This window comes from Microcaecilia unicolor, chromosome 8 (assembly GCF_901765095.1).
Source record: "Microcaecilia unicolor chromosome 8, aMicUni1.1, whole genome shotgun sequence".
Taxonomy (NCBI): Eukaryota; Metazoa; Chordata; class Amphibia; order Gymnophiona; family Siphonopidae; genus Microcaecilia; species Microcaecilia unicolor.
In genome coordinates this window covers 52,598,959-52,612,625 of record NC_044038.1, presented here as the reverse complement: position 1 = coordinate 52,612,625, position 13,667 = coordinate 52,598,959, and the positions used below count along the sequence as shown (strand labels likewise).

General features: G+C 45.1%; 1 protein-coding gene across 1 annotated transcript in view; it reads left to right on the top strand.

The window, feature by feature from the left end:
* Positions 1–13,667, top strand: part of MAPK8IP3 (mitogen-activated protein kinase 8 interacting protein 3) — a 229,698-nt gene that overhangs the window by 170,159 nt on the left and 45,872 nt on the right. Inside the window, exons 16-19 of the mRNA XM_030211285.1 lie at positions 2,645–2,771; positions 4,699–4,794; positions 8,259–8,417; positions 10,304–10,469. Of these exons, the coding sequence (XP_030067145.1) occupies positions 2,645–2,771; positions 4,699–4,794; positions 8,259–8,417; positions 10,304–10,469 (548 nt within the window). The remainder of the gene's footprint in view (positions 1–2,644; positions 2,772–4,698; positions 4,795–8,258; positions 8,418–10,303; positions 10,470–13,667) is intronic.

Sequence of the window (13,667 nt, the reverse complement as noted above, 5' to 3'; positions counted from 1 at the left end):
TATCGTCTGCACAATCTGTGTAACGTTCTCTATTTCTCCTCCTTCTGGCACCCCACGAAACCTAAGGTTGTTTCGCCTCCCTCGATTTTCCAAATCATCTATCTTATATTCTAGTTCCAGTCGGTGTTTGTCCAGTTCAAGCAGCTTCTCGTTATGTTTGAGCAGTGTCTCTGCCTGTTCTTCTTGTTTAAGTTCTACATCTTCCACCCGCCCCCCCAACTCACGGAGGTCTGTGCTCAGAGAATCCATGCGTTCCAGAATTTCATCCTTCGACTGCTTTATCTCTGCCTGAATATTCGCTAAGAACTTCCGCAGTTCAGTTGGGATACCTTTTTTGGAGGGCGGGTGTCGCTGCTCAGCCTGAGACTGGGCCGATTCGGAGTCGGAATGCGAGGCCCGCTCTGGTGTCTCGTGGCGTTTGGCGCTTTTTCCCGCCATGATTTTCTCAGACCGCTCACTCTCTTTTTTGCGTGTAGCGGGAGTTTTGCTCATCGCCAATTCTGTTGAAGGGAGAATTTAATAAGCTGATTTCGCTATTTTCTCACGCTTGCTGCCGTTTTTTACTGCTGTTTAAAGCTGAAATATAGCGCGAGGAGACGGAGCTTCCAAGCTAGGCTGCCATCTCTCCTGGTGACGTCACTTCCTCTCAAGCCCTGTAGTCTTCTAGGCTGTCAGCACCACTCACTCTCACTCTCACTCTCACTCATAGACCCGCCCTCAGCCACGCCCCATCCACACATAATTCACAACCCCAACATTCGAAATGCAAATTTGTAGTTGCAAGATCCCATGAGTGTATGCCCCGCCCTCACATCACAACATGAGGACGTGGAGGGCGGGGCTATGACACTCAGCCTATCGCCAGTTCCACCGCCCTCCGACGCTACCTCCCCGACACACTGCAAGAAACAGCGGCCTACGCAGGGCCTCCACCCCCCCGACACACAGCGACAAACACCGAGCTACGCAGGGGGAGGAGTGCCGTCCGAACACCTGATCCGCCGGGACCCCGAAGCTGCCACCTGCAAAAAACAAACTACCCACCTGCACCCTCCCGACGCTCCTGCAGGTAAACCTTGCTAGCACCCGTTTCATTGCTCACAGAAACGGGCCTTTTGTACTAGTATATATATGTATATATATAATTTCTATTCATGATTTTTTAAACAATTTCCTAAGCTGCCAATTATTGTATCCTTAGTTGTTCTATTAATATCTCAATCCTGATAACTCCATCCAACCTATGGGAATAGCTGCCTTTTAAGTTTCTTAACAGAAAGTCTTACAATTCTGTTCCTCCTACAGCTCTACCAGTAGTCTCTTCCATACCACTGGAGCTGCCACAGAAAAACTCTGTCCTAATAACACACCTTCCTCATTTCCTGTATTTATTGAAGGTAACTCCAGATCTCAGCTGCTTGCCCAGACAGTAACAATCACTTCTATCCTGTGAGTAATGCGGACACTTATCTTGCATTGCTCGAAAAGTCACTGACATAAATTTGAAATTCAAACAAGCCACCAGTAGCCAGTGAAACCGTGCTAACAACAGTTGTGCTGAAGACGACCTAGGTACTCGCAGGACAGCCATGAATGTTTCTTTGCTGGTCCCACTTTAATAATAGTCCTTTGGCAGGATCATTATGAAGGGAGCAGAGAGGATAAAAACATAAGAATAGCCATACAGACCAATGGTCCATCTAGCCCAATATCATTCTTCCAACAGTGGCCAAACCAGGTCACAAGCATGTGGCAGAAACCCAATTAATAGCAACTTTCCATGGTAACAATCTCAGGGCAAGCATTGACTTCTCCCATGTCCATCTCAATAACAGACTATGTACTTTTCCTCCAGAAATTTGTCCAAGCGTTTTTTAAACATAGATATGCTTACCACTGTTACCACATCATCTGGCAGCAAGTTCCAGAGCTTAACTATTCTTTGAGTGAAAAAATATTTCCTCCTATTTGTTTTAAAAGTATTTCCATATTTTATTGAGTGTCTCCTGGTCTTTGTACTTTCTGAAAGAGTGAAAAATCAATTCGCTTTTATGCAAAACTCAAGCACATCGACCCTTGTCCCCCAAATGGCAGGTGAAGGGGACAAGGGTTGATGTGCTTGATTTTCGTTCCATGGAATGATCGCAGTGCTTTCACCTCAAGGCCATCGGTTCATAACTCACTCGTGTCAATAGGGTGCTATGTAGTAAGATGAGTTGGTGGTTCTCAGTCCAGCTCCAGGGTGCCGTGCTGGCTTCCTTACAAGCCTGTGTAATCAGACTACCTTTTCACTGATCTCTGACAAGGAAAAGAGAGAAAGAAAACTGTGGCTAGTTTTGTCTTCTATCACTGGCTGTCTTTGTGTAACAAGTAGTGACCTACTCAGTGGACAGCCTTAAGAAGGAGATGCGGTTTTATGAACAGAAGCATTTTAAGACATGACCGATTGTAAACCGTTATTTTTATCTTTGCATTTTTCTTTTTTGTTTCTCGCTTGATCTGATTTGGCAGTTATCCCCTTGCTCTCTGAATTGCTGCACTCCATTTTATTCTTTTGCTTCTGCACATGGCTTGCCCTTCCCTGACCCTATGCTTCTGTTTCTAACCATAGATTGAGAAGTAACACTGTTGCTTCTCTCCTCAGTGACTGTACATCATCCGCTCGCCGCGAACAAAAGCGGGAGCAATACCGCCAGGTGCGGGAACATGTACGGAACGATGATGGCCGCCTGCAGGCTTGTGGCTGGAGCCTTCCTGCCAAGTACAAACAGGTAGGATTCCACTGAGCATTGTGAGGTAAGAATGTGGAGACCAGGGTGGCCTGGGAGTGTGATGAATGTGATGGTAGAGGTCAGGTGTTCATTATATAGGGAGTAATTTTATAAGGGTATGTAGGACAGTGTTTTCAGGACTGACGAGGAGGGGTGTGTGGGGGTCTCCAAGGGGGGACGGGGTCTCTCTCTCTTGCTCCTGACGGGACCCTGGTGATTGTGTCCCAACAGGAGGAGAGAGAAAACTCCAGCGCTAGGCCCCCCTTAGAGGCTGGGGAGGACCTGGAGGAAAAGACACACTAGACTGCTCTTCTTCACAGTCTGCCGCTTTGCCTTCCCCAGTGGCTGCTTTTCCCCTCAGGTCGCGCATGGTCGACCTGAGAGAAAAAGCAGTCGCAGGGGAAGGCCATGCGGCAGAAGGAAGAAGAGCAGAGCTAGAGGAACAAACTCTTCTGCTGGTGGGACCTTGGGATCCCCGCCCGCCAAGGTACCTAGGGCAGGCGGCAGCAGCGATCGGGGAGAGTGGGGTGGTGGATCCTGGGGGGGGGGGGGCGGCGACAACGATCCGAGGGGGGCCTGCGGCGACGACGATGATGATCCTGAGGGGGGATCCAGCAGCATGATGACAATCCTTGGGGGGGGGGGGGGGGGCCCCGGTGGTGGCGCCTTGCCCCGGGCTTGGTCAGTCTCTCGGCGGCCCTGAGTGTTTTGAGCACTCAAATAAGTTTTTATAAAATTGGCTGAGGTTATAGTTATACACAAGTGCAAGTACACAGAAACATGAGGCTAAGTTTATAACAGGATGCCTATGTGAGAAGTCCAAAAAGACTCCTATTTTATGTCTATTTAGAAAGGTAACACAGATGTCTATATGCCTTTACAAAGTAGACTCATACCTCCCCCCCCCCACCCTCGATATTTAAACCGTTTAACTGGTTAGGACAGAGAGAGGGCATTGTGCCTAAGGGGGATATTCAGCCACTTTTCCTTATACAGTAGGATGCCGATTATCAGGACGAACTTCGGCAGAGGGCAGTCCTGATAATGGAAAATCCGTATGATTGGACAAACATTTTAGGGGCAGGGCTTTTCTCTGCTGCGTCCCTGCTCTCGTTGACATCATTTCCTGAGGGGCCAGTGCGGGCTGCGAGGATGAATCGCCGGGAAGGTACAACGAGAAGATTCAGAGATGGGGCGGATGCTGGACCACCGGTGGAGGAGGAAAGACAGGGGACTGATGCACAGCTGCTGGGTGGGCCTGTTCCCATCCGGGCCCACCTGTAGCTATGCCACTGTGCACCTGTCAAGATAATTGGATATCCGGATAATCGGCGTTCCACTGCAGTTAAATGGTTTAAGTTAAGATGACAAAATGGCTTCCCTAACTTAAACTGCTCAGTGGTAGTAGCTGCCTCTTTATACCTATAGTCAGTGCCACCGTTTCTACAGGTACCGGTTCTGAATATACATGAGGTATTTAAATGCTGTCTAATAATGAGTTCTCTTTCTCAAGGGTAGGGCAACAGTAGATTATATACAATGCCTAGGGGTCAGATGATCAATATGGTTAAGTTACATCCTGATCTAGGGCTTGAGAGTAGGGAGACTTCAAGGGGACCAAAGGGAATGGTTCACATGCAGTATTCAACCTATAAAAATTATATGACCCTTGCAGGCCACCTGAATAATTCAAACATACATGCATAGCTGTGCAGATAGAACAATTTAATATGCTACAGTTATTTAATATTTTAATCATTTTCTTGAAAGGTTTTTGACTTGAAAGCTCATATTCAATATTGTTATATAATTCTTATGTTGGTCCAATAAAAGATAGCAGGCTGCAGAGAATTCACTTTGTCCCATGACCCAGCCATAGTTCTGATAACCAATGTTCCTCTGTTATTCACGCTCTTCTTCACTCCAGCTGAGTCCCAATGGTGGACAGGAGGATACGCGAATGAAGAATGTTCCTGTGCCTGTGTACTGTCGCCCTCTGGTGGAAAAGGATCCCACCATGAAGGTAAACAAGGAATAGCATGTAAGAAATGGCGTTTTAGACAGTGCTCCTGTTTGTAAATAATTCTAACTGTTGTCGCTTGGCCAAAGCTGAAGAATACACTATCAGAACGCATTGGGACCTTTCTCTAATATTTGTGTATTTAAAAAATTAACCTAGATTTTCACTGCTGAGTGCACAAACGGACACTTTTTCTCTCTTTAGGAACCTGCTCCCAGGGATATGGTACACCGCTGAGGCAATGCTTACAGTGATTAGGATGAGAGCAGCTATCTACAACATTTAGGGGTTATTTATATAACTGCACACAGGTGTAAAAGATGTGTGAATACTTCTCTCTGTATGGACTTTGGTGAATTATTAAGATGAAAGTATGCACTTATTTCCGCTCTGGAAATTACCACAGGGAATTTATGTGCTCACATTTATACATACTTGTCCACATTTTCTGCATAGTAACATAGTAGATGATGGTAGATAAAGACCTGTAATGGTCCAGCCTGCCCAACAAGATAAACTCATAGCATAAGGTATGATGTCATACTTCATATGTATACCTGATCTTGATTTGTCCTTGCCATTTTCATAGACCATAGAAGTCTGCCCAGCACTGAAGTTGTAATCGAGGCCCTTGAAAATCCCCACTCCAACCCATCCAAATCGTTCAGCCATGATCAGGGCACAGACCATAGAAGTCTGCCTAGCACTGGTCTTGATCGCCAACTTCTGAAGCTGAATCTGTCCAGCCACAATCTGGGCACAGACCATAGAAGTCTGCTCCCAATTACTGGTGTTGCCACCTAATCACCATTAAGCTTATTTGGATCCATTCCTTCTAAACAGAATTTCTTTGTGTTTATCCCATGCATATTTGAATTCCATTACCATTTTCTTCCCTACCACCTCCTGCGGGAGGGCATTCCAGGTATCTACCACTCCCTCTCAGTGAAAAAGTATTTTCTGACATTATTCCTGAGTAAGCCCCCTTCAACCTCAACTCATGTCCGCTAGTTCTACCACCTTCCCGTCTGTGGAAAAGATTTGTTTGTAGATTAATATCTTCCAGATATTTGAATGTCTATATTACATCACCCCTGTTTCTTCTTTCCTCCAGGGTATACATTTTCAGGTCCTCAAGTCTTATCTCATACTTCTTGTTATGCAAACTCCATACCATTTTCGTTGCTTTTCTCTGAACTGCTTCAAGTCTTTTTACATCCTTAGGAAGATACGGCCTCCAAAACTGAAGCCAGTACTCCAAGTGAGGCCTCACCAACAACTTGTACAGGGGCATCAACACCTCCTTTCTTCTGCTAGTTATACCCCCTCTCTATGCAGCCTAGCATCCTTTTGGCCTTTGCTGCCGCCTTGTTGCATTGTTTTGTCACCTTGAGATCCTCAGACACCATGAGCCAATATTCAAAATGGCTTAACCACGCAGGAGAGGCTCCTGCCCGGTTAAACTACATTGAGTAGGCCGGCTGCTGATGTTCAACAGCTCTTAACTGGGCAGTGCCGCTGACTATCAGCTCTAACCACCCATTCAGAAAATGGACAGTGAAGGGGAGGTCCAGAGGCACAATCAGGGAGGAGACAGCACTTATGTGGCCACAGGCCATATTCAGTATTGATGCTGCTGCATAGCCAAGCAGCCAGATAGGACCATACAAAATGCAAAATGGCACCTGCTGACCCCTGGTGGTAGTTTTGTGGTACTATCATCAGCAGCAGTCAGTCTTTCATATAAGGGCATAAGAAACCAAATCATCTTGATCAAGGAGAGATATATAATAAGTAATCCAGAACACTTATTTCTAGGGTGTACATCACAGACCATAGGGCAAATTGATCTAAATAAGATTGTAGCTGTTTTATAAAATAATTCACACAGTTGAACTAGCTTTACCCCAGAGAATTTGAGCACATTAAAGTTGAGGTTTTTTTAAAAAAATGTTTTAATCATCTTTATTCAAAGCACAACATGTTGCTAGATAAACTTCATACAGAACAAGAAAAACCAGTGAACCATCCAACATGGCACAATATAAACTTTCACAGAGAACATACCCCAAGAATCCTTCCCCTCCCGTTTTTCCCTCCCTCCCTGTAAGCCAACTGACTGTTTCCACCCACCAAAATAACACAACAGATGTACAGATCACTTCACTTCACTGGCTCCCTTTCCGTTTCCGTATAAAATTCAAGCTCCTCTTATTGACCTTTAAGTGCATTCACTCTGCAGCCCCTCACTACCTCTCCACCCTCATTTCTCCCTAGACTCCTTCCCAGGAACTCCGTTCACTAGGCAAATCTCTCCTAACTGCACCCTTATCCTGCATCGCTAACTCCAGACTCCGTTCCTTTTATCTCGCCGCACCTTATGCCTGGAATAGGCTTCCTGAGCCGTTACGTCTAGCTCCATCCCTGGCCACCTTCAAATCCGGGCTAAAGACCTACCTGTTTGATGCTGCTTTTAACTCCTAACTTGTCACTTGCTCGTAACCTTTATCTTGTCTTCCTCTCTTCAATAGTCCCTTTCCCTATGTGTCCTTCTGTCTGTCCTACCCTTATCCCTTATTGGTCCTGTCTGTCTGTCCTGATTTAGATTGTAAACTCTTTGAGCAGGGACTGTCTTTTTCTTCATGTTCAATTGTGAAGCGTTGCGTATGGACTGGTAGCGCTATAGAAATGATTTATAGTAGTAGTAGTAGATCAGTAGGTCAGAAAGCAGTACAAAACAAGTAAAATCATAATCAACACAGTTTATATCAAATTGTTTACCACCCTTAAGTTTCACCTTTGGGTTTAACAAGCAATACCGTGCATGTAAGGTCTGGATAAACTAATTTAAAAAATAATTTTTGCCTTTTATGAAATTGCCCTGGGTCTGTGTGCCCAAACTATATGTGCATAAGTTTATCTGATTTGAGCAGAAACATTTCTTTGGGTGAGATCTGCTGTTAACGCTCGTATTTTATAACATACACACACAAGTGCATAAAATAAAACAGTGAATGTGTTTCTGCCTCAGAACAGGTGTAACTGTGAGTACTTTCAGTGAGGTAATATTAGAAGCACTCTTAAAATGGATGCAATTTTTCAAATGCCCACTGCACAATTTAGGTGGCCTGTCATATAAAATTATTATGGTGTGTTTGATGTTGCACAGTGAATGATGGAGAGGAGACCTGAACCAGAACTAGTGATTATAGGTTTACTGACCTGTGTGTACAAGCATTTTCTGCTCTTGTAAACTTGTTTATTTTATTGAGCTTATTGTAAGTGCTTCTTATATGTGGTAAGACAGGTTGCACTCTGATTTACTGACTGGTGGCCGCCGATGCAAGCTCTGATTCTTGAGCCTGTGTCATAGATGCTGGGAAAACAGCTGACACTGCAGAAGATGGCTCAGCTCTCATTGGTGTATAAGGCAGACACACAGTTTTGTGCTTTGTTTTGTCTTTCAGCTGTGGTGTGCAGCTGGAGTTGATCTGACTGGATGGAAGCCACTTGAAGAGGATTCTGGGAATGGATTAAAGACTGCTCCAGGGCAGGATCCTTTGACATGTGATCGAGAGGTGGAAGGTGAAAGTAAGAGTGCCCACACGTCCCCTGAAAAAAAGAAGGTAAACAGACACTTCATTTCCTCTGCATTTTGCTTTGACTGTGTTTACTTCTGCCACTTCCATGCTATCACATCCCAATATCTGTCATTACTTCACTCCCTATACACCCATATCCACACTGCAGTACCATCTTCTTTCTTCCCCAATAGCCATACTGGGTCAGACCAATGGTCCATCTAGTCCAGTATCCTGCTTCCAACAGTGGCCAATGCAGGTCACAAGCATCTGGCAGAAACCCAATTAGCACCATTCCATGCTACTACTACTAACATGCTACCAATCCCAGGGCAAGCAGTTGCTTCTCTCAAGTCCATCTCAATAACAAACTATGGACATTTCCTCCAGGAACTTGTGCAAACCTTTTTTAAACCCAGATAAACTAACCGCGGTTACCATATCCTCCCACAATGAGTTCCAGAGCTTAACTTATTTGTTGAGTGAAAAAATATTTCCTCCTGTTTGTTTTAAAAATATTTCCATGTAATTTCTTTGAGTGTCCCCCTTTGTACTTTTTTGAAAGAGTGAAAAATCGATTCTCTTTTACCCGTTCTGCACCACTCAGGGTTTTGTAGACCTCATTCATATCTCCCCTCAGCCATCTCTTTTCCAAGCTGAATAGCCCTAACCTCTTAAGCCTTTCCTCATATGGGAGGAGTTCCATCCCCTTTATCATTTTGGTTTCTCTTCTTTGAACTTTTTCTAATTCCGTTATATCTTTTTTGGGATATGACGACCAGAACTGAATGCAATACCTAAGGTGAGGTTGCATTATAATATTCTTGGTCTTATTATGCCACAGTGCATTTTCTTCATTCTAAATCTGATTGGATCTCTTTTAATATATGGTTACACTTGTTCCTTAACTTTTTGGATTCCTTTGCTCACTCAGGTCAACCTGTTTTTTTTCCCCCACAGTATCCTGAAGTGTTCTGCATACAGTGCAGTCTCTGACCTCTGTTTCTCTGCTTTTTAACTAGTTTGAAGGACGGGGGGGGGGGGGGGGGGGGGGGAATGAATGAAGTCAGGAGCCTAAGGGTAGAGAGGAGACAGCTATATGCTGGCAGGACCTGAAAGGAGAAAGAAGTCAGGGAAGGCCCCCAGAGGTGGGGAAGGGAAAGATGAGACCAGGGGCGTAGCCAGACCTCACGGTGGGAGGAGGTCAGAGCCCCGAGATTGGGGGCACATTTTGAGTGCCACCCCGCTGCCCCCCCCCGCCTCACCTCCTCACCCCCCCCCACTGCCTCACCTCACCCCCCCCCCCCCACCGCCTCGCTTCGCCCCGCCTGCAGAGTCAGCGTGCACAGGAGGAGCAAGAAGAAAGAGAAGCAGGGGGTAGGCAACGAACGCGGCTGGGCTGGAGACTGTGCTGAAGAAAGCTTCAGCTGGTGGGGGTTGGGGACCCCCGTCAGCCAAACCAGGGGCCTGGATGAAATTTGGGGGGGCCCAGGCCCCCGTGGCCCCCCATAGCTACACCCCTGGATGAGACAGATCCTGAGCCAGAATGCATCTGAGGAGAGTACTTGTGTGTGTGAGCGTGAGAAGGGGCCCAAATGCACGTGACTTGGTATGTTTGCTTGTATTAAAATTCCAGCGCTAGAAAACCCTGTTCTGAGCTGTCTAGTTTTCTCTGCACTTCTCTGCATCTGCACTGAATAGCTAATATCTTCATTACCATGGAATTAAAAAGAGTAGTGCACTAATATCTATCCAAGTCTTGGTACGCATTTATTCACAAGGCACACACACAATTGTGCACAAAAGAAAAGCTAACCTGTATGCAAAGCCTAGCACACTTTACTGCACTGGTCCCTCATTGGGTCCTTGGAAGTTTTACAGGAGAAACCCATTTATATATTTCAGATCCTCTGATTTTATGTCTGTTACAGGCAAAAGAGCTTCATGAGATGGATGCCACATCCAGCCGGGTATGGATCCTCACCAGCACCCTCTCCACTAGTAAAGTTGTGATCATTGATGCCAATCAGCCAGGCACAGTGGTGGACCAGTTCACTGTCTGCAATGCCCATGTGCTCTGCATCTCCAGTATTCCTGGTAAGAGAGAAGGAAACAGAGGTGTAGACAGACCTGAGTTGTTCAGGGGACGCCAACGCTTAGTATGGGTGAGCACTAGGCAGCCCATTTCCTCTACCTCCCCTCCCCTCTTCTCTTCCCCCCCCCCCAAAAAAAAATATAATTAAAAAATATTTTAGCTGGCAGGGGACCCCCCAAGCCCTGCCAGGTGAAGAAATCTGGAGCTGTGCTCAGTAATTGAACCATGGCACTTAGTGGTAACATGTTAAACTACTGAAGCTTTTATGATATCTGTATTTATATTTTATATTAGTCCGGTCTATTTTTACTGGTTTTATTGAAGTCTTTTAGGTTGTGTTATTTATTGTTATTGTCATTATTTATGTCTTTTTTTTTTTTAATGTACAATGGTGTTGACCCCTGAATCAGGCTGTCTTAGCCACTGAAACACGGTCCCATGTTGGGTTCTGTATTGATGCTTGCTTAATAAAGTTTGTTTTTTATATCAAGTCCTTCCACTAGAACTCATTGAGTCATCCCCTACTTCTAACTTTGCATTTCAAACCACTGAAGCTGGCATCCTGATCATTCTTGTGCATAAACTGAGCATGTGCGAAAACCAAGCATACTCACAATGCCAGCATTGGTGGCTCAATGCTCTGCTGCTGCTGAATGCCACAGTTTAGTGATTGGGTGCAGCTCTGGATTTCTTCAGCTGGCAGGGCTTGTGCATCCATGCTAGTTAGACAATTGGTGCTGCTGCTGGGTGGGCCTGAGGGCTAAGTGAATGGGCCCAGACCCAACCATGACTACGCTGTTGGAAGAACCTGAGGTTTTAGACTGAGTCACCCACTAGTCCTAAGTATTTGACTGCTCTCTGATGTTCAAAGCAGCCCATATATAGAACAGTGGGCCATTCAGTATAAAATGAAATTAAATGCCAACAAAACAAAGATTCAGTGCTTTTCTCCCCCTTTGATAGAAACGGCTATTACTTCTTTAACAATTATGGTTTCCTATTTTATATTGGAATTGTCCCTGAGGGTATTAGGGATAACTTTATATAATCAGTTGTCTATGAAGAATCATATTAAACAACTTAGGGAGTCTTTTACTAAAGCTTAGCTCGAGTTATCTGCAGCAGGGCCCATACTTATTTATTTATGCATGTATGTATGTATTTATTAAGATAAATTTGATACACTGCCTTAAACTAACAGGTAGATCTAGGCAGTGTACAATAAAAACACAATTAAGAAAAGGAAAAGAACTACAATAATCTGACAGGAAAGAATTCACATTCATTCACAAACTATAAGATGGCAAAAGGAAAATAAATGGGGGAGGGATGGGAGGAAAGGTACAGGGGTTATATTACAGGGAGTAGCAAAGAAGAAGGATGGGAAAAACTGACCCTATGGCAGAAGACACTCTATGTAGTACTAAAGGCCTGGTGGAATAGTCAAGTCTTTATGGCTGACTTGAATTTCTTAAATGAAGTTTCAGGTCTAATTTCGTGAGGGAGAGAATTCCAGTAAATTGGAGCATCAATGTCTCGTGGTTTCAAGAATGGCCTTTTTGGGGTTGGGAAGGACTAATCGATAATCATTCAAGAATTGAAGCAAATGTATAGTTGAATAGGGAATAGTAAGATTGGATAAGTAGAGTGGAAGACCTATCCGAAATGCTTTAAAGGTTAAGGTTAACTTGCTAAAAGGATTTTTGTCAAACTGAGACAGTTACAGCACATAAAGAAGTTCATTACTCAGGAACATTTTCAAGTTGTAGTCCGTGCGCTGGTACTATCTCAGCTTCATTATTGTAATTCTTTATATTCTGGCTGTTCCAAATTAGTAGTTTATAGTTTATTTACATTTGTTATACCATCGTTAGCTAACTGGCAGATCACAGCGGTGTACAGGTCTAAAATAAAAAGAGCAAAAGAAATAGAAAAGAACTCCAATAAAATTATAGGACAGAAATAACACAACACTCAGTTCCGATCCGGGCATTCTCTCATGGAAAGGGAAGCAAGGGAGGGTACTGCAGGAAACTGTGCTTGAGACTGGTAGACAGGGGCATAGCCAAACTTCGGCCGGAGGGGGGGTTCAGAGCCCGAGGTGAGGGGGCACATTTTAGCCCCCAGCGTCGACCCCCCCCCCGCCCCGCCGCCACCACCAACTTTGACCCCTCCCCCGGCGCCAACCCTTTCGACCCCCCTTCCCGCTGCCACCAACTCTTCCCCGCCACTACCGTCGGGTACCTTTGTTGGCAGGGGACCTCAACCCCCGCCAGCCGAAGTCCTCTTCTCCAGCGCGGCCGCATTGCTGGCTGATCTGCAAGGCTTTCGTTCTGTTTCTGTGAGTCTGACATCGTGCAGGATGTCAGACTCACAGAAACAGAAAGAAGCCTTGCAGATCAGCAACGCGGCTGCGCCGGAGAAGAGGACCTCTGCTGGCGGAGGTTGGTGTCCCCCACCAGTAAAGGTACCTGACGGCGGTGGCGGGTTGGCGGCGGGAGGGGGGTCGAGAGGGTTGTCGGCAGGGGGGGGCCAGGGCCCGTGGCCCCACGTAGCTACGCCCCTGCTGGTAGGCCTTAAATTGGACTAAGTGCTTGGTGAAGTAACCACGTTTTAAGAACCGTTTTAAATTTCTTAAATGGCGGTTCTACGCAAATAAGAAGTGACATAGAGTTCCAGAGAAATAGAGCTGTGAAAAAGAAATCCTTATGCCTAGTAGATTCCAATTGAGCAAAATGGGAACTAGGAAAACATAACTGGTAACATGTCATTTACAGATTTTGCAGACCGCGGCAGCGAAATTGATTTTCAGTAAGCTCAGGTCAGATCTTGTTTTTCCTTTTATTGAGAAGCCTCCATTGGCTTCCATTGGAGGCTTGTTGCCGGTTCAAATTATGTACTTTAGTACACAAGGTATTTTATGAGTTTGTTCCTGATTATCTGATAGATATCCTTATGTTGAGGAAATTGGGTCACTCTCTTAGGTTGTGAGACCGAGGTTTATTGCAGTTTCCTGTGCCCAAAGGAATTAGATATTTATCAATCCATGCTATGGCTTTTCCTTATATTTCAGCACAATGATGGAATTCGTTCCCATTGGAGTTGATTATTTCATAAACTGCTAAAACCCACTTGTTTAGATTATATTTATAGCAATATGCATGAGGGCTCCATTTATAGTTTTTATTACTTCTTTAAAT